This window comes from Petromyzon marinus, chromosome 54, assembly GCF_048934315.1.
Source record: "Petromyzon marinus isolate PM22_M1 ecotype Great Lakes invasive population chromosome 54, UKy_Petmar_22M1.pri1.0, whole genome shotgun sequence".
Lineage (NCBI taxonomy): Eukaryota > Metazoa > Chordata > Hyperoartia > Petromyzontiformes > Petromyzontidae > Petromyzon > Petromyzon marinus.
The window spans coordinates 9,371,684-9,398,700 of record NC_133720.1 but is presented as its reverse complement, the minus strand read 5'-3'; the positions used below and the strand labels follow the sequence as shown (position 1 = coordinate 9,398,700).

The following is a 27,017-nucleotide window of genomic DNA, read 5'->3' as shown; positions in this document are numbered from 1 at the left end:
ACAGCCGACAACAGCACTGCGGCCTTTGGAAGGGAAAGTCTGTCAGGTGGCGACGTTTCGCGTCATGGCCCTGCTTCATGGCTCCATCGGATGCCAGCGGAGGGCGGGGCTACCCGCTAAGTGGGTGGAGTCGGTGATTATAATCGAATTTACGGAGTCTGCGACAAGCGATTCCTCTGAATGTAAAGCAGTGTGTTGGTATCGATTCATGCGAGTAAAGTTATCGATTCCTCCCGCCGCCTCGCCCCTTCACAAAACCCTGCCTTGTGATTGGTCAACTGCTTTTTTACCCGCGAAAACTCGTCACGTGGTTACCACTTTTGGCGGGAAAGGCACTCGGAGGTGGCGTGTACAGCAGCAGCGGCATCTCCACCTCCAATCACTCGGTGAGAATTAAAAGTGGGGGGCACGGGATTCCAGGACCCCCCCCTCCTCAACGTATCTGCACCTTTAGGGGTAGGGGGGGAGTGCTCCATCGTGTATCGCGAGAGGGAACGGCTCGGCTGGCTGACGAGGTCCGCGCGGGTCCCCGAGAGGGCAGAGAGACTCGAGGCTGGGGGGGGTCGCGTCAAAGCGCTGGGCCCGCCGCTCCCGTTTTGGCTATGCGAGGAGGGCGGTTGTCCGAAACGTCGCCTGTCATGTGTTTCCGTTCTGGCCGCTGTGTGTGTTTGGAGAATGTGTTGCGTTGTGTGTGTGCTCGTGCGCCACTGCCAACGCGGCACCGTACGACAAGTGTGTTTAGTTTTGGCGCGAAAGTCTTTAACAACCTCGAATAGCTGTCACTGTCTTATTGACAACCGCCATCACCCCCATGGGATGTGGCGGAGGCTGTGGTTGTGGTGTCGCGCGCCCGCCTGTTGCTGTGCGCGCCCCGCTGCTCACTTGGCAGTCGCTGTCTCAAGCGAGGCCTCAAAATGATGGCCCAGGCCATCCTAGCACCAACACTCGCCTAGCTCACACTAACACACTAGCACACTCGCCTACCTCACACTAACACACTAGCCTAGCTCAAACTAACACACTAGCCTAGCTCACACTAACCTACCTCACACTAACACACTAACCTAGCTCACACTAACACTAGCCTACCTCACTAACATACTAGCCTAGCTCACACTAACACACTAACCTAGCTCACACTAACACACTAGCCTAGCTCACACTAACACACTAGCCTACCTCACACTAACACACTAACACTAACCTACCTCACTAACACACCACCTCACACTAACACACTAGCTTACCTCACACTAACATACCAACACTAGCCTACCTCACACTAACACACTAGCCTACCTCACACTAACACACTAGCCTACCTCACACTAACACACCAATACTAGCCTAACTCACACTAACACACTATCACTACCTAGCTCACACTAACACACTAACCTAGCTCACACTAGCCGAGCTCACACAAACACACCAACACTAGCCTACCTCACACTAACACACTATCACTACCTAGCTCACACTAACACACTAACCTAGCTCACACTAGCCGAGCTCACACAAACACACCAACACTAGCCTACCTCACACTAACACACTAACCTACTTCACACTAACACTAACCTAGCTCACACTAACACACTAACACTAGCCGAGCTCACACTAATACACCAACACTAGCCTACCTCACACTAAAACACTAACCTAGCTCACACTAACACTAGCCTAGCTCACACTAACACACCAACACTAGCCTACCTCACACAACACACCAACACTCACCTCGCTCACACTAACACACCAACACTAGCCTACCTCACACTAACACACCACACTAGCCTACCTCACACTAACACACCAACACTCGCCTAGCTCACACTAACACACTTACACTAACCTACCTCACACAAACACTAACACACTAGCCTACCTCACACTAACACTAACCTATCTCACACTAACACACTAGCCTACCTCACACTAACACACTCGCCTTGCTCACACTAACACTTAGCCTACCTCACACTAACACACTAGCCTACCTCACAGTAACACTAACACTAACCTACCTCACACTAACACACTAATACTAGCCTACCTCACACTAACACACCAACACTCGTCTAGCTCACACTAACACACTAGCCTACCTTACACTAACACACTAACCTAGCTCACACTAACACACTCGCCTACCTCACTAACACCTCACACTAACACACTAGCCTACCTCACACTAACACACTAACACTAACCTCCCTCACACTAACACACTAGCCTACCTCACACTAACACACTCGCCTAGCTCACACTAACACACCAACACTAGCCTAACTCATACTAACACACTAACACTAACCTAGCTCACACACACTAACCTAGCTCACACTAACACACTAACACTAGCCTACCTCACACTAACGCACTAGCCTACCTCACACTAACACTAACCTACCTCACACTAACACTAGCCTAGCTCACACTAACACACCAACACTAGCCTACCTCACACAACACACCAACACTCACCTAGCTCACACTAACACACCAACACTAGCCTACCTCACACTAACACACCAACACTAGCCTACCTCACACTAACACACCAGCACTCGCCTAGCTCACACTAACACACTTACACTAACCTACCTCACACAAACACTAACACACTAGCCTACCTCACACTAACACTAACCTATCTCACACTAACACACTAGCCTACCTCACACTAACACACTCGCCTTGCTCACACTAACACATTAGCCTACCTCACACTAACACACTAGCCTACCTCACAGTAACACTAACCTACCTCACACTAACACACTAATACTAGCCTACCTCACACTAACACACTAGCCTACCTTACACTAACACACTAACCTAGCTCACACTAACACACTAGCCTACCTCACTAACACACCTCACACTAACACTAGCCTACCTCACACTAACACTAACCTCCCTCACACTAACACACTAGCCTACCTCACACTAACACACTCGCCTAGCTCACACTAACACACCAACACTAGCCTAACTCATACTAACACACTAACACTAACCTAGCTCACACACACTAACCTAGCTCACACTAACACACTAACACTAGCCTACCTCACACTAACGCACTAGCCTACCTCACACTAACACTAACCTACCTCACACAAACACACTAGCTGAGCTCACACTAACACACCAACACTAGCCTAGCTCACACTAACACACCAACACTCGCCTAGCTCTCACTAACACTAGCCTACCTCACACTAACACACTAGCCTAGCTCAGAGACTAACACTGGCCCTAACATGAGCATAGCTCGGAGACTAACACTGGCCCAAACACTAATCTAGCTCAGAGACTAACATTGGCCCTAACACTAACCTAGCTCAGACACAAACACTGGCCCTAACACTAACCTAGCTCAAAGACTAACACTGACCCTAACGCCTAACCTAGCTCAGAGACTAACACTGGCCCTAACGCCTAACCTAGCTCAGAGACTAACACTGACCCTAACACTAACCTAGCTCAGACACAAACACTGGCCCTAACACTAACCTAGCTCAGAGACTAACACTGACCCTAACACTAACCTAGCTCAGAGACTAACACTGACCCTAACACTAACTTAGCTCAGAGACTAACACTGGCCCTAACACTAACCTAGCTCAGAGACTAACACTGACCCTAACACTAACCTAGCTCAGAGACTAACACTGGCCCTAATACTAACCTAGCTCAGAGACTAACACTGCCCCTAGCACTAACCTAGCTCAGACACAAACACTGGCCCTAACACTAACCTAGCTCGGAGACTAACACTGGCCCTAGCACTAACTTAGCTCGGAGACTAATACTGGCCCTAGCACTAACCTAGCTCGGAGACTAACACTGGCCCTAACATCAACCTAGCTCGGAGACTAACACTGGCCCTAACACTAACCTAGCTCAGAGACTAACACTGGCCCTAGCACTAACTTAGGTCGGAGACTAACACTGGCCCTAACACTAACCTAGCTTGGAGACTAACACTGGCCCTAGCACTAACTTAGCTCAGAGACTAATACTGGCCCTAACACTAACCTAGCTCAGACACAAACACTGGCCCTAACACTAACCTAGCTCAGCTGTACTCTAACCCATGCCGCTCCCGTCCCTCTCTGCCTCCCCCACTCTCCCCCCACCCCTCCTCTCGCCCCCACCCCCCCTCCCCCCTTGCCCTTCTCCAGCCCCCCACGACCAGCAGCAGCGGCATCGTCAGGGCAATGTCTTCTCCACCCTCCACCCCGCAGAACAAGCGCGGCAAGCGCAGTCGCGAGAATGCCGGCGACAGCAGCGTGCCCAGCACACGTACGTGGCTGCTGCCCCACCGCCCCCCTCTGCCCCTCTGCCCTCCCCCGACCCGTCGCTGCCCTCCTCGTGCTGCCGCTCGCTTGTGTGCTCCCAATGACATCTCCCACCCCCATCGCTGTCATCTGCTGCCCTTATAGTGATATCGCTCTTACTGCCCTCGCCACGGTGGCTAGGAGATCTTCTTTGGTTCTTTCGGTAAAGTCACGTAGAATGAGAATAAAATAATAAATTGATAAAATAAAATAACAATAATATTCTCACGACGTTGCGGCCACAACACAAGCGGCCTTCATTTCATTCTACGTGACTTTACCGAAAGAACCAAAGAAGATGAATCCTTGCAGTCACGAAAGCTTTAAATGGCTAGGAGATGTTAACTGATGGAGGTCGTGGGTTCGATCCCGACTGATGCCTGCTGCTATGTATTTGGAGTTTGTGTGTTTCGCTCTTCCCGTGGCCACGTGGATTTTTCTCCACATTTAGAACGTCGCGTGTTTTAGAGTATTTGGCTGCTGCTATAAATTTCCACTTGATAAGCCACTTCGTTGAGATATCATTTGTGAAAAAGAGCTACGTAGCTCAGTGGGGCCTTACCTGGTAAGATAAAAAGTTTCGTTTAAACATTTCCCTTGTTTAATGGCCTCGTGTGACTGAGAGACAGAGACTCGGAACCAGGAGGTTTTTTCCCAACGAGTGAAGCCATAGAGCTCAAGCTCTTTTTCGAGGGCAACTCTGCTTGCAGCGTCCCACAGTTCCAGAGTAAATAAAAAAAAACAACAAACTTAATAATAATTGCATTTATGTTGTTAAAATTACCTTTTTAACAACATATTAAACTAAGTGATTGTTAATAAGTCAGTTAAAGTGAGGACAGTGGTGGCAAAAGACGAATCTTGGGTGCTTCCAAAACTTGGGGGGACAGCCACATTAAACGCTTTTGATCCAACAGACAACCAGGCCACAATAGAGGTTTTTAAATTTGGTTTAGATCGCGTAAATATAAATGCGTTTAAATCCGTCACCACCCGAAACAGCCAATTAGTAAGGTTTGTCACTTAAACAAAACGTGCCAATTGGTTACTGTTTCAGCACACACCGGTGTGTTGAAGAGTAAACCCACAAAATTTACAATCTTGTTTACGAGGCGGTGTGAGCGGTGTGTACCGTGCGTGTGCGTGTGTGCGCGTGCGGTGGTGTGTCTGGTATTTACGGTGGTGTGTGTGCGTGCAGCGGGCTCCGTGGGGGGGTCCTCGCCCCCCCTCCAGCGTGCCCGGCTCTTGGCCGCCGACGCCGTGGCGTCCCCGGGCTCTGCCGACCTCGTGCCGCTGCCCGCATCCCCGCTGGTGGTCGGCGCCAGTGTGGGCAGCGTGGGCAGCACCGGCGCCCCGAGCCCCGCACGCACCTCGCTCTTCTCCAGCCCCGCGCCGCCCTCGCGCCAGCCCAGCACCATAGGTACCACCCCCTCCCCCCCCCCCAGGTCCTCCACCCTCACGCACCCCCACCCTCGCCTCCCCACGCTCACGCACACAGCGGTGCCAGGACGGTGGCGCCGTGGCCTCGCAGCGGCAAGCCCCTGGGTTCGTTTCCCGACTCGGGCGCTGCCTTTCTCCGTGTGGAGTTTGCCTCCGTATGAACGGAGAACAGTGTGAGTGAGAGTGTGAGAAAGTAAGATAGTGAGAGAGTTAGAGGGTGAGAGAGTGAGTATGAGAGAGTGAGAGTGAGTAAGAGTGAGAGAGTGAGAGAGTGTGGAGGGTGAGAGTGTGAGAAAGTAAGATAGTAAGATAGTGAGAGGGTGAGAGAGTGAGTATGAGAGAGTAAGAGTGAGTATGAGTGAGTAAGAGTGAGAGAGTAAGTGTAAAAGAGTGAGAGAGTGTGGAGGGTTAAGAGTGTGAGAGTGAGCGTGTGAGAGAGTGAGAGTGTGAGTGAGTGGAGTCTGTTTGTTCTCTCCCTTGTCTGCGTGCGTTTCCTCCGCTTTCCTCCCATAGCTAAACCCACACACACGGCGGAACCGGTATCAGCCAAACAAACAGCCACATCCCAATGCCATAGGCAGAGTTTGACTTCTGTATTTCGTGGGGGTTGGGGCAGGGGTTATCTTTGTCCCCCACATTCGGAATTGTAGGTGCATATCATTGATTTATTTTAAATCTTTATTGTAAACTTCTGAAAATAAATGGTGCCCAGTTTGGGGAGGTCTTGCCCCCCCCCTTCACCCCCGTGCCCCCCCTCTCCCAAACTCCGTCCATGCCCAATGCTGTTGAGAAATTCCCCCCGCAAATAACTCAATTTTGAATCACAGCAGAGGCGGCAGCAGAGGAGGCAGAGGAGGCAGAGGAGGCAGAGGAGGCAGAGGAGGCAGAGGAGGCAGAGGAGGCAGAGGAGGCAGAGGAGGCAGAGGAGGCAGAGGAGGCAGAGGAGGCAGAGGAGGCAGAGGAGGCAGAGGCGCTGATAAGACATCATCTAGTGTGTGAGGGCCGCCACATGTTTGAAACCATTGGGGGCTTGACAGCAGCACGATGATGATAGGGGTGCATCAGGGGCTGTACTAAAGCCCACCAGGTGGCCCACGGGCCTTGCAGTGAAGAACACAGCTCTAGATCATACCAGATTATGCCAGATGCTACCAGATGCACACCGTAACCATTGGACACTTGGCAGATGCCACCAGATTGCCATTGGCGTCTGTGAGTGCGTCGGAGACAAAGGCGGCCGGGCATCGTGCTGGCCACCACCCACCCCCTCGTGTGCCGTGCCCGCCTTCATAGGTGCTGCTACTCACTAACAGCACTTGCTCTAACAGTCTGTTAAGGTTATATGGGGGATCTTTGTCTTTGGAGCGGTAGCTACGAGCCTGGCGAACCGAGTTCGGTTGCCGCTCGCAGTCGCCAACACCGGTGATGGTTATGTGAACCGGGTCCTGGGCCTTCCCTAGGTGGACTCAACCTTAAAAATGAGCTCCCGGTACGGCGTGTAAATTAACCAAACAGCCCGCGCTGGGGAGACAAAGGTGGCCGTGTTGGCGCGGTGGTGCCGGCCACCTCGTGCACGCGCATGCCGTCCCTGCCTTCGTAGGGTGCTACACTTTGCCCTATTAGCTGGCGTGGCCTACCCGGGGCGCTTTTGTCTGTGCAGGAGCGAGCGAGCCATCTTCCCCGCTGTGCTACGGCACGCCGAGCTCGGGCCGCAGCGGCGCCCGCGGCACCCCACGGCGCCAGCGCCCCGACCTCGGCTCCGCGCACAAACCCCGGCAGGTGGACCTGGCGGCCGTGGAGCAGTCGGTGAGAGACTCGCCCGCTCACCCACCCTCTCATACGCCCGTTCAACCACTTACCCTTCGCACGCTACCGCCCACCCGTCCACACAACCACCTGTCGACACACCCACATACCTACCCGTTCACACACCAACCCACACACCTGCCCGTCCACCCACTCACCCACACACACACCTGTCCATCCACACACTCCGGTGGGTTCGGTTGGCGTGGTTGGTATGGTCGCTGTGGTTGGTATGGTTGGCGTAGTAAGTGCGGTTGGTGCAGCAGTGGCCGGTGCTCTTAGTTGCGGTTGTAACCGCTGTTGCACTCACGGCGGCTGTGGTGGTGGTTGGAGCGCAGGCGGATGACTCGGTGGCGAGCGAGCAGTCGATGGGACAGAAGCTCGTCATCTGGGGCACGGACGTCAACGTCAACACCTGCAAGGACAAGTTCAAGGTTCGATTCCCGTCTGAGGCTCTAGAGCTGCTTCGTGGAGTTGCCAGCCCCATACGATGTGAACTGTCTTGGTGAGTGAATAAGTGGATAGTTGAGTGGGTAGGTTGCTGGGTGGGTGGGTGAGTGTGTGAGTCGGTGGGTGAGTAAGAGGCAGGGTGGTCCAAATGCCACAGCCACATTCTGCACCTGTGAACGGGACCTCGGCTCCCCAATCCTCTGATCCCTACACCGCCTCCCCACCCAGTTTCCCTGCGTCACCCACAAGATCCCTCTCTCCGCCTCCTAGATCCTCCATGCACTCACCCCTGCCCCCATACACGCATTCTCCTACCCATTTTTAACGGTGTACGCATGCAGCGGTGGCGCAGCGGTTAGCGCGTTGCGCTACGAACCCCGGCGACCCGAGTGCGATTCCCGCTCACGGTCACCACCAACACCGGCGGCGATTATCCGAACCGGTCCTGGGCCCCCGTCTAGTTTGAGAAACCGTCTCAAATGAGCGCCCGGTGCAGCGTGTAAAAACATCGACCCACTGGGGGAGACAGGCGGCCGGGCGCGTCGCTCTTCCCCGCCCACCTGTGTGTGGGTGCGTTGTTCACGTGCGGCACTTTACCCCGCATCCCGCGTGTCCTCCCTGGGGAACGTGTGTCCTTGCGTCTGTGCGTCCGTGTGTTTGTGCGCTCAGCGCTTCCTGCTGCGCTTCGTGACAAGCGAGGAGCGCGAGGACGAGGACTGCCCCGGGGTCGACCTCGCGGCGCCCCTCTACATGCAGCGCCTCGAGGAGGTGACCGCCCGCTCACTCACCACTGACCCACTCGCTTGCTCGCTCACCCACTTTCTCGCTCGCTACGCACCCACCCGTCGCTCACCCGCCCACTTACTCACCAGCTCGCTCACTGACCTGCTTGCTCATCCGCTCATTCGCCGCTCGCTCATCACTCACTCGCCAGCTCACTCTCCCACTCGCTCGCTCACCCATTCGAAATTCACTTGCTCACCACTCGCTCATCACCCACTCGGTCGCTCGCCCACTTGGTCGCTCGCCAACTTGCTCGCTCATCACTCTCCATCTCGTTTGCCACTCGCTCGCTCACCAATTGCCCGCTCGCTCACCAGTTCACTCACCACTCGCTCACTTGCACCACGACGTAGCGAGCGAACCAGTCGCGTCCCTTGCCTCACTCTCCCGACACGGCCTCGGCAAATGCGGCTCACTGCTCGTCGCTCACCTCCTCTCTATGACACATCATCACCAACATCATCATCAAAACTAACACTACCACCACCATCATTCACCATCGGGTAACCAAGTCATTATATGAATAACTGAAACTATCAACATATTCATTTTACTAGGTAAGGCCCACTGAGCTACATGGGTCTTTTTTTCAGAAATTGTATAGCAGCAGCCAAATACTCTAAACGCGTGGTGATGTTGATTGTCAATGTGGAGGGCAAAAGCCGGAGGAGCTGGAGAAAAATCCACTCGACCATGGGGAGAGACACGCAAACTCCAAATATACAGCAGGCGTCAGGGTCGAGAGGAACCCAAGACCTCCTTTATACCAGGCGAGGTAGTTAACATCTCCGAGCCACCGTGGCGCCTTGCATACATAAATGTGTACCTCACCTCCCCGCCCCAGGTAAGTGTGATCGGGGAGCCTTTTCTGAACGTGAACCTGGAGCACCTGCGGCTCTTCGACTCTGACCTCTACCGCCAGCTCGTCAACTACCCCCAGGTAGCGCCCATACCATGCGCAGCACACGGAGCGGTGAAGTATGGTTACGCGCCCGCCCCCTACCCCACGGAGCCGTTTGCTCACAAACAGATGCTGACACTCGCATAGGGACCGATAAACTCTCTCGCTCGGGCAGAGGCCCACGGACTCGCGCGGAGGCCCACGGACTCGCGCGGAGGCCCATGATTGGTTACTTCTGTAATATAAATGCGCACTCTTTGTGTGCAGTGAGTAGGAACGCGGTGTCATTCATGCCGCTTTGTAACACGCACACCGCGCCTGTGGTCGTATCTCATTGCAAGGGATCAGTGAGATTGTGACGAGTGAGATTGCGGCGAGCGAGATTGCGGCGAGCGAGATTGCGGCGAGCGAGATTGCGGCGAGCGAGATTGCGGCGAGCGAGATTGCGGCGAGCGAGATTGCGGCGAGCGAGGTTGCGGCGAGCGAGGTCGCGGCGAGCGAGGTCGCGGCGAGCGAGGTCGCGGCGAGCGAGGTCGCGGCGAGCGAGGTCGCGGCGAGCGAGGTCGCGGCGAGCGAGGTCGTGAGGTTGAGGTGCGGCTGGTTGTGCTTGCCACGGCAGGAAGTGATCCCCACGCTGGACATGGCAGCCAACGAGCTGTTTGTGGAGCGCCACGCGGACTCTGTGCTGGAGCACCAGCTGCAGGTGCGGCCCTACAACGCCGTGAAGACGCGCAACATGCGCAACCTCAACCCCGAGGGTACGACACGCTACATGCCACACACGCTACACACCACACGCACGGTACAGGCCACACATGCTACACACATGCTATACACCGCACGCACGGTACACGCCACACACGCTACACACGCTACACGCCACACACGCTACACGCCACACATGCTACATGCCACACACGCTACACACCGCACGCACGGTACACGCCCCACACGCTACACACGCTACACGCCACACATGCTACACACAGGGCACACACCTCACACACGGTGCACACACGCTACACACGCTACTCGCCGCACACACGCCACACGCTATTCGCCGCATACGCTACGTACTGCAAACACGCTACACGCTACAAGTTACACACACGGGCTACACACCACACGCGCTACGTGCTAACACCCGTGTGCGTGCGTGCCCGTGCGTGTGTAGACATCGACCAGCTGATCACCATCTCGGGGATGGTGATCCGCTCGTCGCAGCTCATCCCCGAGATGCAGGAGGCGGTGTTCCGCTGCCACGTGTGCGGCGCCGGCGCCCGCGTCGAGATCGACCGCGGGCGCATCGCCGAGCCGGCGCTCTGCCGCAACTGCAACACCACGCACAGCATGGCGCTCATACACAACCGCTCGCTCTTCTCCGACAAGCAGATGGTGAGGGCCCGCGGGGGTGGGGGGGGGGGGGTGAGGGCTCGCGGTGAGTGCGTGAGTGAGCGAGGGTAGAGGTGTGTGGCTACGTGCGTGTGTGTGCGGAGGGGAGCGGTAGTGGTCGCGGTTAGCGCACTGCGCTATGAAGCCGGCGACCCGAGTTAGATTCCCGCTCGCGGCCGACACCAGTGACGATGATCTAAACTGATCATGGATCTCCCCTAGGTTGACTCGGCCTCAAATAGATTTGAGTACCTGGTGCAGTGTGTAAACATCGCCACTGGGGAAACAAATGCGGCCGGGCGTGTTGCTGGCCACCCACCCTCTCGTCGAGTGCCGTGCTGGCCTTCATAGGTGCTCCTCGCTAACAGCACTTTTCCCAACGGTCTGTTCAGTGTGGTAGTGTGCATAGGGGGCAAAGGTGTGGTGCATCTGCTAGTCAAATAAAGTTAGCAAACGCATGGCACCTGGGTCTGTCCCATGACCTTCTGTCAGCAGTGAGCCTTCGACACCTCACGTGGCCTCAAAGTGCACCTGGCCTGGCACGGGCGCCATGGTGACGTCACTTTCACTTAGTGGCGAATGGCGCGTATTGGTATTGGTGTCTCTAGCTTCAGCCTCAAATCAGTAGCTGGTGCGGTGTATGATACATCACCACTAGAGAGACAAAGGCGGCCGGACGTGGTGTTGATCGCCCACCCCCTCGTGTGCCGTGCCTGCGTTCATTGGTGCTACTCGCTGGCAGCACTTGCCCCAACAGTCCGTTAAGGCTCCACAGGGATCTTTGTGTGTGTGTGCTGCCCTCTGGTGGTGAATCGGCACAAAGATTTTCAGTCGGGTCGTGGTCTTTTTAACATAGGCCAAAAGTCACAGGCTATATATCATAGGTCAACATCACTGGCATCATCATCGCTACCATCACCACTACCATCATCATCGCTACCATCATTATCGCTACCATCATTATCGCTACCATTATCACCACCATCGTCACTACCATCGTCACTACCATCGCGAACTCTGTTAATTATGTGCACCTCATCCCTGCTGAGCGACTAACGGCGATGGTGGTGGTGCTGGGCAACTCGCGCTGCTGGACGTGATGGTGGTGGTGGACGTGGTGGTGGTGAACGTGGCGGTGGTGGACGTGGCGAGTGACAAGCGGTGGCGCTGTGTGCGTGCTCAGATCAAGCTGCAGGAGTCCCCGGACGACATGCCGCCCGGGCAGACGCCGCACACCGTGGTGCTGTATGCACACAACGACCTGGTGGACAAGGTGCAGCCCGGGGACCGTGTCAATGTCACTGGTGAGCACGCACACACACACACACGTACGCACGGGGGAGGGCGAGCGAGCGGTTGAGTGGGCAGATAGGTGAGCACGCATGGGCGTGGGCCAGTAAGCACGCACGAATGGGTGGACGGGTAGGTGAGCATTTGGGAAAGCGGTTGGATCAGCAGTCGAGCGGGCGGGAAAGTGGGTGAGCACGCACAGGTGGTTGGGAGGGTGGGTGGGTGAGCACGTGGGTGAGCGGGCAAGTGTGTGTGTGATTTTGTGACTGGATGAGAGAGTTGGTCAATGCGTTTGTAGAACGCATTGGGTGGGTGGATGAATTGATGAGTGAGTAGATGAGAGAGTGGGCCAGTTTATGAGTGAGTTGGGCGAGTCATTGAGTGGTTGGGTGAGTGGATGGGTCGGCAAATGCACGAGCGGGCGAGTTGATGGGCAAATAGGTGAGTGAGTATGACAGTTAGTACACAGAGGGATGAGTGGATGAGCGGGCGTGTTGATTAGCAGTGCATTTATTCCCGTGCGTGTACGTGTGCGTCGCGGAAGTGTCGCGGTTAGTGCCCTGCGCTATAAACCCAGTAACCCGGGTTCGATTCCTGCTCATGGCCAACACCAGTGACGATTATCTGAACCGGTCCTGGGCCTCCCCTAGGTCGACTCAGCCTCAAACGAGTACCTTGTTGCGATGGGTAAACATCGTCACTTGGTGGTCAGGCATCGTGTTTCCACCCACCCCCTCGTGTGCCTTGCTGGGCTTCATAGGTGCTCGCTAACAGCACTTGCCTCAACAGTCTGTTAAGGGTATGAGGGGGTCTTTGTAAATGCGGGGAGCGGTGGTGTAGCGGTTAGCGCTACGCTGCGCTTTGAACCCGGCGATCCGAGTTCGATTCCCGCTCACGGCCAACACCAGTGACCAATATCCGAACCGGTCCCGGACCCCTCCCCGAGGTCGACTCGGCCTCGTAAACGAGTACCCCGGTGTGGCGTGTGAACGTTGGTATTTGGGGATACAAAGGCGGCCGTGTGCGGTTGGTGTCGACGGCCTGCTCATGGCGGCCTAAATGGAGGAGCCTGTTAGACTTCGCTCGCCCCAGTGGGCTGCGTGGGTGACGCGGGCTGTGGGGGTGACGCGGGCTGTGTGGGTGACGCGGGTGACGAGGGCTGTGCGGGTGACGTGGGTGACGCGGGCTGCGTGGATGACGTGGGTGACGTGGGTGACGTGGGCGACGCGGGCTGTGTGGGTGACGCGGGCTGAGTGGGTGACGTGGGTGACGCGGGCTGCGTGGGTGACGTGGGTGATGCGGGCTGCGTGGGTGACGTGGGTGATGCGGGCTGCGTGGATGACGTGGGTGACGTGGGTGACGAGGGCTACGTGGGTGACGTGGGTGAAGAGGGCTGCGTGGGCTGTGCTGTGCGAGTAACCTGCGGCTGCGTTGCGGTATGCGGGCGAGCAGGCATCTACCGCGCGGTGCCACTGCGTGTTCACCCGCGTGCGGGCAACGTGAAGTCCGTGTACAAGACCCACATCGACGTGGTGAATTTCATCAAGACGGATGCCAAGCGCCTTCGCGGCATCGACGACGAGGAGCAGCACAAGGTGCCGGGCGACATCCCCCCCCCCACACCTCGTTTGCTTTGTTACAATTCGGTCCACCTTGTCGCGGTTCAGGGAGATCAAAGCAGGAGTCGGGGGAACTCCACGATCGCAGAGACCCCTGGGTTTATTTTGTACGACGCTCATCGCCCCATCCCTGCCCGTCACTCTCCCCGCGTCTCTCCCCGCGTCCCCAGGTGTTCTCTGCGGAGCGCGTGGAGGTTCTGAAGGAGCTGGCGTCCAAGCCGGACATCTACGACCGTCTCTCCTCCGCTCTAGCGCCCAGCATCTACGAGAACAACGACATCAAGAAGGCGAGAGGCTCATGGGGTCACAAGGTCACGGGGTCACAACTAAGTAGGGTTGGAGAGCAAGGAGTTGCGGCTCTTGGGGTCCGATGACAGACAGTTGCGGGTGCACGATCGGACTCCTTTAGTAAAATCGCACTGATGCGATCTCGGTCGGAGCCATCCATTGTGCCTCCTGATGACAAACTCGCTGAGGCCATCGGCACAGACGCAGCGCCAGCCAAACTGCTGTCCGGGAGCTCAGAACACTCGCGACGACGCACGGTGACTCTGCTGCTGTGACTCTGCTGCTGTGACTCTGCTGCTGTGACACCCACGGGTAGAAGTGAGTTTATAATTACGATGCCTTCATCCAATCAGGGAGTGGATTATACGTGAACAGGTGACGTGATTGATGACGTCGAAGATGTTTTTGATGACAACATCTATGACATTGATTTCAATGATGACGTCGACAACGATGACAATGTTGATGATGTTGACGATGGGTGATGTTGACGATGTCGATGATGTCGATAATGATGATGACGATGTTGATGATGGTGACTTCGATGATGATGTGGCCGTAGGGGATCCTACTGCAGCTGTTTGGCGGCACCCGCAAAGACTTCAGTGGAACCGGCCGCGGGAATTTCCGCGCGGAGATCAACATCCTCCTGTGCGGAGACCCGGGTGAGCGGGCGACACGCTTGTACACAACACACAAAGGGCCCCCGTGTAGCCCACGTGGCCCATACAACAACAACCGCCGTTCGCCACTAAGTGGCGGTGACGGCGCCTGTGCCAGGCCAGGTGCACTATGAGGCCACGTGAAGTGTCAGGCTCCACCGCTGCCATGGGTTGATTGACTGTGATGACTGCACAACCTTTGGCCCCCTGCTGTGCCAACTTGCTGTGTTTTGGTCACCCCACAATGCGCACACACACAGACACGAGACAAAGATCCACCGTATAGCCTTAACAGACTGTTGATGCAAGTGCTGTTAGCGAGTAGCACCTATGAAGGCCGGCGGCACGCCTTTGTCTCCCCGGTGGTGATATTTACACATTGCACCAGGTACTCATTTGAAGCCGAGTCAACCTAGGGGAGGCCCATGACCGGTTCAGATAATCGTCACTGGTGTTGGTCGTGAGCGTGAATCGACCCCGTGTCGCCGGGTTCGTAGCGCTGCGTGCTAATCGCTACGTTACCAAAAACATAGTTCCCCTCCATATAGAACAGACTGTTGTCTATTCTTGGTTCTTTCAGTAAAGTCACACAGAAAAAAAATAAAAAAACCCACGACGTTTCAATCGCAAGACAAGCGGTCTTCATCAGGTAGAGAGAAAAGAGGGCAAGCCTCCAAATGTAACTGCTTATAAGGGTTTCCAAAGTGAGTGGGCGGGGGACGAGAGCTGGCGGGAGGAGAACTTGTGTAGCGTTAGCAGCATGGGCGGGACAGCCAGTCAGACAATGGGGGAGAGGAAGGGGGTAGAGATAGGGGGAGAGAGTGGGGGTAGAGTAGAACTCTCTCATACTCTTTGGTTTTTCGATAAAGTCACGTAGGTAAAATAAATGAAAACAACTAAATTAAATCACAACGTATGCAATTGCTGTATGCAATTTTGCTGTGACGGTTTCCACCTGAAGACGGAAGCTTGTGTGATCTAATTGAGTTTTCATTTATTTTACCTACGTGACTTTACTGAAAAGACGAGTGTATATGAATCCTTGCAGTCACGAAAGTTTCAAATCTAGAATTATAACTCTCTCCCCCTATCTCTACCCCCCCCCTGTGGGTTTTTTGCTTTTATTTCAATTTTTATTTTAATTGTGTTTTATTATTTTCATTTTCTATCTACGTGACTTTACCGAAAGATCCAAGAATATGAATTCCTGCAGTCACGAAAGTTTTAAGTCAAGACTGTTGCCTGAACAGACTTTTTGGATTAAGTGCTGTTAACGAGCACACTGACACACACACACACGGGTGTGTGTGAGAAATACTCGTGGCAGCACTATCACGGTGTCTCTCTCTCCCCCGCCCCGCCCCCTCTCCACACGCAAGGCACCAGCAAGTCTCAGCTGCTGCAGTACGTGCACGGGCTGGTGCCGCGGGGCCAGTACACGAGCGGCAAGGGCTCGAGCGCCGTGGGGCTCACGGCGTACGTCACGCGCGACCCCGAAACGCGCCAGACGGTGCTGCAGACGGGCGCCCTCGTGCTCAGCGACAACGGCGTCTGCTGCATCGACGAGTTTGACAAGATGAACGACAGCACGCGCTCCGTGCTGCACGAGGTCATGGAGCAGCAGACGCTCTCCATCGCCAAGGTGACGGGGGGGGGGGGTGGCTGCAGCACCACCAGACGCTCCGTGTGAACGCGAGCGGTGTGCTGCGCCGTGTCGACAAGAGACGCCGGTTGGATCGTGCGTAAGGTTTGCCACCATTGTCGAGTTTCCCTTGACAGGAGATGTGGTGGCGTATCGTAGGAGTTGTCTTGGTCCTGTGCGTGCCAGGGGAGCAGCGATTCGAACCCGAGGGCCCAGGGGTTGATTCCCGCTTGCGGCCACCAACATCGGCGACGATTATTTGAACCAGTCCTGGGCCTCTCCGAGGCCGACTCTGCCTCAAATGAGTACCCGGCGTGGTGTGTGAACATCGGCACCGGGGAGACAAAGGCGGCCGGGGATGCGGTGCTGGCCCACCCCCATTGTGTGCCGTGCCAGCCTTCATCCGACACTGCTTCTCGCTATCACGGCGCTCGCCCCAACTGCCGCGCGGACCGAATGGAGCGCTGAGGGGGGGTTGACCCTTTGTACTTTGTCTCCGCGCGCGGCCTCAGGCGGGCATCATCTGCCAGCTGAATGCCCGCACCTCCATCCTGGCGGCTGCCAACCCCGTGGAGTCGCAGTGGAACCACAAGAAGACGACGATCGAGAACATCCAGCTGCCTCACACGCTGCTCTCGCGGTGAGGACCGGAGCGGAGCGGTGGGGGAGGCACGGGTGGTCCTCACACCCCCTGACGCGCGGAGAGTCCGACGTTCCGTTCCATCACACGTCGACAGTTGAGCCGATGCGCTCGGTCCTCAGAGCTGTGGAGGGGTTTGCCTTTGTTCAGTCGTGGGGTTCCATCCCGAACCTCTGACGCCTGTTGTAAATGTGTAGTTTGCGTGTCATTCTCCCCGTGTTCTTGGTTCTTTCGGTGAAGTCACGTAGAATGAGAATAAAACAATTATTCTCATTCTACGTGACTTTACCGAAAGAACCAAGAAGATGAATCCTTGCAGTCACGAAAGCTTTAAATCGAAATTCTCCCCGTGGTCACGTGGATTTTTCTCTGGGTCCCCTCCCGAGTTTTTCCCCTTCGCATTTAGAATCAACGGCACGCTTTTATAGTTTTTGGCTGCTGCTATAAATTTCCACGTGACAAGCCACTTCGTTGAGCTATCATTTCTCCAGGTCGCGTCTGAAAAAGAGCTATACAGCTCAGTGAGCCGAACTGGATAAAATTAAAAAAAATGTTTAGTGTAAGTGGTGAGGAGTTGGTACAGTGGTGAGTGCGCGCCACGCACTGTGAACCCGGCGACCGGAGTTCGATTCCTGATGGCACTGTTAACTAGGCATTTTTAATTTTACCAGGTAAGGGCAACTGAGCTATACAGCTCTTTTTTTCAGAAGTGACCTGGCCACAAATGATAGTTTTAGCGAGGTGGCTTACAATGTGTGAATATATAGCAGACAAATACTCTAAACGTATTTTGAGTCTTAAATGTGGAGGGAAAAACCGAAGGACCCGGAGAAAAATCCACGCGACCACGGGGATAAAGAGAGACTTGCAAACTCCAAATTTACAGCAGGCGTCATGGTCGGGATCAAACCCACGACTTCCTGCATGTCAGGGGAGGTCGTTAACATCTCACCACCGTGGCACACAAAACTGTTGGTTTCATGGGGCTGACGAAGAGCAACTTCTGGAGACTCGCTTCTCACTGATTTAGCCGCTCAGTTGCTTTGTCTGAGAGTTGGTGGATTGCAGATACTCACCCACTCACTCGGCCACCCACCCACGCACTCGCCTACCTACCCACCTACTAACCCCCTTGCCCATCTACTCACCCACAATTGTAAATGTGTAGAAAGAGTTGAGTAACCTTTTTCTCCCTCCCTCGCTCCCTGTTGGTCTCTGTCCCCCTCCTGGTCTCCGTCTCTCCCTCTCTCTCTCCTGTGTGTCTCCCCCCCCCCCCCCACCGTGTACATGCGCGTGTGGCGCATGATGCAGGTTCGACCTCATCTTCCTCATCCTGGACCCGCAGGACGAGGCGTTTGACCGCCGCCTGGCGCACCACCTCGTCTCACTCTACTTCCAGTCGCAGGAGGAGGTGGACGAGGAGTTCCTGGACATGGCGGTGCTGCGTGACTACATCGCCTACTCACGCCTCTACGTGCACCCCACACTCAGCGAGGAGGCCGGCCAGACGCTCATCCAGGTGAGGCATCCCCCCTCCGACCCCCCCCCCCCCCCACTCCGCCCCCCCCACCCTAAGCCCCTCCACGCGGAGCCGGTGGACAAAAGACGGTCGCCATATCATGCGACGATTTTGGACGCGCTTGTGCGGCCGTCTGGAACGCTCTGCCGATGTTAGGAAGCCACTGGGGGAGCTATGCACTTTTAAATCATCGTCTAGGTTGACAAACTGATTTCATTTGAACTGCTTTTTGTGTTTAGTTTGTTGTCCTTCCCCCAGGAGGCACCTCCGATTAGCGCAGTTGGCTACGTACGGTACAAAAGATGATGATGACGACTACGATGATGATGATGACGATAGCGACGATGATAGCGACGACGATAACGGCATTGACGGTGACGACAGTGACAACGAAGATGGACGTGTTCCGGATGGGCGGGGGCTGCCACGGAGAAACGACGCTCGGCAGTGGCCTTGGTCATGGTCCAGGGTGTAGAGAGGAGGGGGGGAAGCCGTCACTGCCGGTACTGCCACTGCAGAGAGATCCACTATGAGCCACAGTGCAGGGCGACAGCAGCGAGAAGAGAGATGTGCGTACGCACGTTTTAACTTCTTTCGCACCATACGTAGCCAACCGTGCTAATCGGAGGTGCGGGACGGGGTATACGGGGGGGGGGAGGGGGGGTGGCTGAGAGTCTGAGGTGCGGCGGCGGTGGTTCGTGGTGGTGGTTGGGGGTGGTGGTGATGGTGGTGCAGGCTGCAGCAGGCGACATTTAGGCTGAACCTGCTGCCCAAAGGAAAGCCGGTGGAGGGAGAGAGACGGGGAGAGCGCGCCGGCACGGCTCACTTGTGCCAGTGAATAAAAGGTGTTGATGACGATGTCCCCTCCCCTCTTGTCTCAACCCTCCTCCCCTCCCCCCGTAGGCCTACGTGGACATGCGCAAGGTGGGCAGCGGCCACGGCTCCGTGTCGGCCTACCCACGTCAGCTGGAGAGCCTGATTCGCCTGGCCGAGGCCCACGCCAAGGTGCGGTTGTCCCCGCGCGTTGAGATGATTGACGTGGAGGAGGCCAAGAGGCTGCACCGGGAGGCCCTGAAGCAGGCCGCTACTGACCCACGAACCGGCATCGTGGACATCTCCATCTTCACCACGGGTACGGGGGGACGGCGATGCCATCGTCATCATCGCCACCGTCATCTTCCATCCTTGCCACGGTTACGGAGACATCGTCAACATCATCACCACCATCACCACCACCATCACTATAATCTCCATTTTCGCCTACGGAAGACGTCGCCGCCATCGTCAAAAATCATCACCACCATCTTTACCATCGTCATCACCAACATTATCACCACCATCTTCGCCACGGGTACGGAGACATCGCCATCGTCAACATCATCATCATGACCATCGTCATTGTCATCACCAACATTATTACTACCATCATCACCACAATCTCCATCTTCACCACGGGTACGGAGACATCGCCATCGTCAACATCACCACCATCATTACCATCACCACAATCACCACAATCACCACAATCACCTATCATCCCTATGGGTATGTGAACATCATCACCATCACCACCTCCATCATCACGATCGCGACCATCCTCGCTACCATCACGACGGGTATGTGGACATTGGCATTGTTACAATCGCCACGTGCGTGTGGTTATTGCTGCGCTTGTTTGTTTATTATGTGTGTTTGTGCGGCGTTGTATTTGTGTTGCGATGGTGCAGGGATGAGCGCCACCGCCCGTAAGCGCCGCGAGGAGCTGGTCCAGGCCCTCAAGAAGCTGATCCAGGCCAAGGGCCGGGGCCCGGCTCTCAAGTACCAGGGCCTACTCGACGAACTCCGCACGCAGTCCGACATGGTGCGGGCAGCTCGCTCTAAACACTCGCTCACTCCGCCACTCAAACACTCGCTTACTCAGCCACTCAAACACTCGCTCACTCCGCCACTCAAACACTCACTCACTTTGATACTCAAACACTCGCTCACTCTGATACTCAAACACTCACTCTGCTACTCAAACACTCGCTCACTCCGCTTCTCAAACACTCACTCACTCTGATACTCAAACACTCGCTCACTCTGATACTCAAACACTCACTCCGCTACTCCAACACTCGCTCCCTTTGCTACTCAAACACTCGCTCACTCTGATACTCAAACACTTGCTCACTCTGATACTCAAACACTCACTCACTCTGATACTCAAACACTCACTCACTCTGATACTCAAACACTCACTCACTCTGATACTCAAACACTCACTCACTCTGATACTCAAACACTCGCTAGCTCCGCTACTCAAACACTCGCTCACTCCGCTACTCAAACATTCATTTTGATACTCAAACACTCGCTCACTCTGCTACTCAAACACTCGCTCACTCTGATACTCAAACACTCGCTCACTCTGCCACTCAAACACTCACTCGCTCTGATACTCAAACACTCACTCACTCTGATACTCAAACACTCACTCACTCTGATACTCAAACACTCACTCACTCTGATACTCAAACACTCACTCACTCTGATACTCAAACACTCACTCACTCTGATACTCAAACACTCACTCACTCTGATACTCAAACACTTACTCACTCTGATACTCAAACACTCACTCACTCTGATACTCAAACACTCACTCACTCTGATACTCAAACACTCACTCACTCTGATACTCAAACACTCACTCACTCTGATACTCAAACACTCACTCACTCTGATACTCAAACACTTACTCACTCTGATACTCAAACACTCACTCACTCTGATACTCAAGCACTCGTTCTGCCAGTTCGCCATTCAAATACTTGCTTGCTCAACCACTCGTATACTCACCAGACCAATAGGGCACCCGCTCACTTGACCAGCCGATCGCTTACTTGCTCGCTCGGGTATGCGTGCCTGTTTATGTATGGGGGAGCGGTAGTGCAACGGTTAGCCTGCTGTGCTACCAACCTGGCGACCAGAGTTCGATTCCCACTCACGGCCAACATCCGTGACGATTATCTGAACCGGTTCTGGGCCTCCCCTAGGTAGACTCAGCCTTAAATGAGTACCTGGTGCGGTGTGTAATGATTGCCGCTATGGAGACAAAGGCGGCAGGGTGGGGTGCTGGCCACCCACCCCTTTGTGTGCCGTGCCAGCCTTCATAGGTGCTCGCTAACAGCACTTGCCCCAACAGTCTGTCAAGGCTAGATGGGGGGATCTTTATCTGTGTGTGTTGACGTGTGCTTGTGCAGGCCGTTACGAAGGAGCTGTTTGATGAGACGCTTCGGGCTTTGGCTGACGAGGACTTCCTCACCGTCACCGGCAAGACCGTCCGTCTGCTCTAACTGCCTCCCTCCCTCCCTCTCTCCATCTATCCCTCCATCCCTCATTCTATCCATCCCTCCCTGTCTCCCTCCCTTCCACCAACCCTCCTTCCATCGCTCTATCCATCCCTCCCTCTCTGCCTCCATCCATCCCTCCCTCTCTCCCTCCATCCATCCCTCCCTGCATCTCTCCCTCCATATCTCCCTGCATCTTTATCTCCATCTCTCCTCCATCCCTCCCTCCGTCCCGGTTTGCATGCAACGCCTCCGCCACTGTCTGGCAGGCAGGGCCCAGTTGCCAGGGAACCAGCCCAGTTCCGTTCCATGGTCACCAGCACCTGAACCCAGTCCTCCCGCACGCTGTGAGCCACGATGTTCCATTACCTTTCACTTCCCTCTCTTACCCCCTCAGGGCAGCAGCGGAGTGACCGTAAATAAAATAAATAAAAGCGTTAAACGCTGGCGTCCCTGGGCCTTCCGCTGTCCTGAGGCAAACTCGGATTTTGTCATTTTCCACCATTTGTGTTTTTTTCCGGTGAAAATGCGTTTCTCACAAGTTGGGACCGTGTGCGAGCGGAGCTGCTGAGCCCGCAACCCCCCTCTCATTTCTGTTTCCGTGTTGACCCCCCCCCGTTGTTAAAGTCAACAGCTTGTGGCGATTCATAAATGGTTTGTCGGATTGGATCGTGTGGGCATGATGTCTAGTGTTTGACTCGAACCCTCCACCACCCGACATCGCCAATCGATTCAAGCAATAGTGGCGAGATGTTATCTCCCTCGCCGGTTGTGCAGGAGGTCGTGGGTTCGACCCCGACCCTAACACCTGTATATTTGGAGTTTGCATGTCTCTCTCCGTGGCCGCGTGGATTTTTCTCCGGGTCCTCCGGTTTTACCTTCCACGTTTAGAATGAACATCACACGTTTAGAGTATTTGGCTCCTATAAATTTCCACGCGATAAGCCACTTCGTTGAGCTATCATTTGTGGCCAGGTTGCTTCTGAAAAAGAGCTGTGTAGCTCAGTGGGCCTTACCTGGTAAAATATAATGTGTAGTTGAGTAAGTTGTGAAAGGATTGTAGTTAAACATTGACATACCTACACAATATAATCCAAAATAAGTTGATTATGAATCGTGATGTTGGTAGACTGTTTTAAGACTAAGTGTGAGTTCGTGGTAAATGATGAGATGTTAGTAGTGAGGTAAATAATGAGGTGTTATTGGTAAACAATGAGGCAAGAGGTAAGAAGTGAGGTGTTGTAGTGAGGTGTTTTAGTGGTAAATGATGCAGTGAGAGGTAAATTTTCATGAGTTAGTAATTTTTGTAGTAAATGATGAGGTGTGTGAGGTAAATGTTGATGCGTTAGTATTTTTCGTGGTAAATGATGAGGTGCGGGAGGTAAATTGTGGTGTGTTTGAGGTAAAAGTTGATGCGTTGAGTATTGAATAGTGGCGTTAGGTAATCGTGACGTCGTGTGTCGTTACTCTTGAGCCCTGCCTCGGTATGGCCGACAGCCAGCAGCAGCACTGCCAGTGTGTAACACGCGCGCCACCAAGCCTCGAGTTTCTCTCCTTCACGGCTGTGGTTTATCGCACGCGTGTGTAAACGTAATAAAGATAACAAAGTTTGTTGCAGTGTTTGTTCGTGACTAGTTTTTTGTTTGTTTGTGCTACAGTCTTGACAATTCGACTCCCACACTCTCCCCCCACCCCATGCACGAGGGATGCCCGACAGCCGTGGGGGGGGGGTACTTGACCATACTTCACTACGCCGGTCATTACGCGTATACTGCAGCACATGCAGCCAATTTTGTCAATCCACTGCTGGATGTACGAGGGCCTCGTGCATAGGGAGATGGTCATGTATAGGTGATATTTGACCATACTTCTCCACCCTGGAGGAATGCAGGGCAATCTGTTCCTGTACTTGACCACAGCGTAGCCTATAGCACCTGTTATATGGTGGTGGTCGTCCATCCAAGCACTGTCCAGGCTCAAACCTGCTTAGCTTCTGAGATCTGACGAGACTGAGGCACAGAGTATTATAAAAATGCTTATTGTTTAAAATATTAATCAAATAGTTTACTCGAATGGTGAAATTAATGGGTTTATAAGGGAGATTGGCAGATTTTATCTACAGCACAAGTAATCGATTATTACTAAATCAAGCATGCAATCGTGAAAAACGTCTTTTGTATAAATTGGAGCAAAATCGACTGGCTCCGTCTCACACGAGGACTCCTAAAGAGACCGTTGCACAGACACGAATGAATGTTAAACACTAAACATTACAACGAATCATTAAAAGTGGGCTCGGGCACATTACATTCTGACTACTCAGAGCACAATTAGAAAGAAATCGAGTTACAGGAATATTAATTAGAGATATTTGGGTGACTGTAAAACGGACAAGGACTCGAGTCCACTGCTCTGCGTTGTCTCTCTCTGTGTGTGTTGAACTTCTTTCACACCGTACGCAGCCAACCGTGCTAATCGAAGGTGTGAGGAAGCACAACAAACTAAAGACAAAAAGCCCTTTTAAAGAAATTACTTTTCAATTGGTTTGCTCCCGTCACCCACTTTTACACAACGGACTCGGCACACCCAGAATCAAAATATTAAACTAGAGCAATCCGATGAGCTTTGAAGGTCTGTTTCGCAGCTCTCCAGGAGCTATACAGTTCTTTTTCAGGAGCGACCTGGCCACAAATGATAGCTCAACGAAGTGGCTTGTGTGGAAATGTATAGCAGTCGCCGAATACTCTTAAGTGCGTGATATTGATTCTAAATGTGGAAGGAAAAACCAAAGGACCCAGAGAAAAATCCACGTGACCACGTGCAAACTCCCTATGGTGTGAGTTGGAGCACACGTACACCAAGCCCTCAGGATGAACGGATACTTTGACCGTACAATCCGAAAAGCTGTCTCCCCAGCCATGGGGAGACAACCTTCTGAGGATCCAACCAAAACCATCGCTTTACTGTACATAGCAGGGGTTACCAAAAAGATTTCCAAAATCTTAAACACTATCCAGGTTCGTTTCAACACAGTGCACAAAATCCGTGATTTAATCCCATCTGTAAAGGATGTGATTCCTGACATGCAATCCCCTGGTGTCTCCAAACTAAGTTGTGGCTGCGGCGGCAGTTACATTGGGGAAACGAAACGACATGTCTCGGACTGCGTTCGTGAACATAAAGCAGATCTGAAACACGGTAGGACCAATACCTCTGCCGTTGGCAATCATTGTTTTAATGCTGTGAACTCACAAAATTGATTTTTCCAAGACGGAGGTACTCTGCAAACCTACCGGCTACCTTCAGAGATTTGTTCATGAAGCCATCCAGTTATATAAACACAGATACAACTTCAACCGAGAAGATGGGTACGAACTGAGCAATCATTGGAAGGACGTTATTAACCAGGTAAGTCTTAACTGACTGTTATGTTTCCATCCTACCTGCCTATGTCAGCTGTTATTTCCGACTCTGTGGCTCTCTATGCCTCTCTCTTAGATCTCTCATGCTCACATGTCCTTTGCATTGCACTCTCATGCCTTTGCATTGCACTCTCATGCTCACATGTCCATTGCATTGCACTCTCATGCCCACATGTCCTTTGGAATGCACCCTTTGGATTGCACTCATGCCTTTGGATTGCACCACTCTTCGATTTCACATTCACATGTTTATCTCTCACATTAACATAGCCACTTCCGTGCCCTCTTCCAGGAGGCCGCTCTCCTATCTTACAGTTACATGCTAATTTCTCACTTTAACATCACTAGCCCCGGCAACTTCTTTATGACCCTTGGGCTACACCCATTTCAAACCTTTAAAAACAGTCTCCCTCAGCAGCAGACCATGCTTTCCTACCTGATGACGGACGCTTGTGTTGCGCCCGAAACGTCGTGATTTATTTTATTTTATACCCACGTGACTTTACCGAAAGACCCAAAGAGTATGGATTCCTGCAGTCACGAAAGCTTCAAATCACGATTATCCAGGAAACCGTTCTGGATAAGCACTTCCGCTCGAGCAGCCGGAAACAAGAAGACACCGCCACTCGGTGCTCTGAATCGTGGGCGGCTATGGACGTGGCAAACAAAAACATCACTAGCGACGCGGCGGTGGAAGTACCGGGATTCTCTCTCCCACGACGACTACGGACCACGCTGAACCGCGCTCGAACGAACACGGTGGATGCGCGTGCACGTTCCATCAACGGAAGGTCAAAGAATCGCCAAACTGCGACTGTGGAGAAGCCCAAAGCACCAAGCAGGTCGCCGATGAACGCTTCATCCATGCACATCGTGGCAGTGTCGCTGAAATCCACGCTGCGCCAACGACCTCCTTGGGCTGGATGAGGAACTTGACTTAAAGCTTTCGGTAACGTCACGTAGATAGAAACATAATAAAATACAATATTTTTTATAATAAAATAAAATAAAAATTATATAATAAAAAATATAATTTTTTATAATAAAATAAAAAATAATATAATAATAAAATATAAGAATTTGGTTTATAATAAAATTATTATTTTTATCTCCGTGATGACTTTACCGAAAGACCCAAAGAGTATGGATGAGGAACCTTTACATTAATTTGACGACCATTAAGAACAAATACAAACTGTTGCTTTTCACAATGCCATACGAAAGAAGAATAGCCCTCACCAACCACGTTTTTCATACCCGCGGTATTTGTGTACCCACAGATTCCCGCGGTTTAGCAAGGCGACCGGCACTTGTAATCATTTGTGACCAGGTCGCTTCTGAAAAATAAGTTAATACGTCAGTGGGCTTTACCTGCTAAGATGGAAAATTGTATTTTATTTGTATACTAGCCTTTTGCCCGTCCTAGCACGTGTGTATTGCATTAAATCTGACACTTGCAAGCGAAAATCAGACCGCGACTTG

General features: G+C 53.4%; 1 protein-coding gene across 1 annotated transcript; it reads left to right on the top strand.

The window, feature by feature from the left end:
* The first annotated feature begins 277 nt into the window (after positions 1-277).
* MCM4 (minichromosome maintenance complex component 4) lies at positions 278-23,730 on the top strand. The gene is made up of 19 exons (XM_032945056.2): positions 278-386; positions 4,194-4,314; positions 5,548-5,769; positions 7,450-7,595; positions 7,934-8,029; positions 8,715-8,813; positions 9,673-9,768; positions 10,349-10,487; positions 10,904-11,124; positions 12,305-12,425; positions 13,864-14,006; positions 14,201-14,317; positions 14,881-14,983; positions 16,360-16,622; positions 17,135-17,262; positions 18,574-18,781; positions 19,685-19,913; positions 20,509-20,642; positions 22,027-23,730. The coding sequence occupies exons 2-19, from the start codon at positions 4,230-4,232 to the stop codon at positions 22,117-22,119; spliced, it is 2,643 nt and encodes an 880-aa protein (XP_032800947.2). The 5' UTR covers positions 278-386; positions 4,194-4,229; the 3' UTR covers positions 22,120-23,730.
* The last annotated feature ends 3,287 nt before the right edge of the window (positions 23,731-27,017 follow it).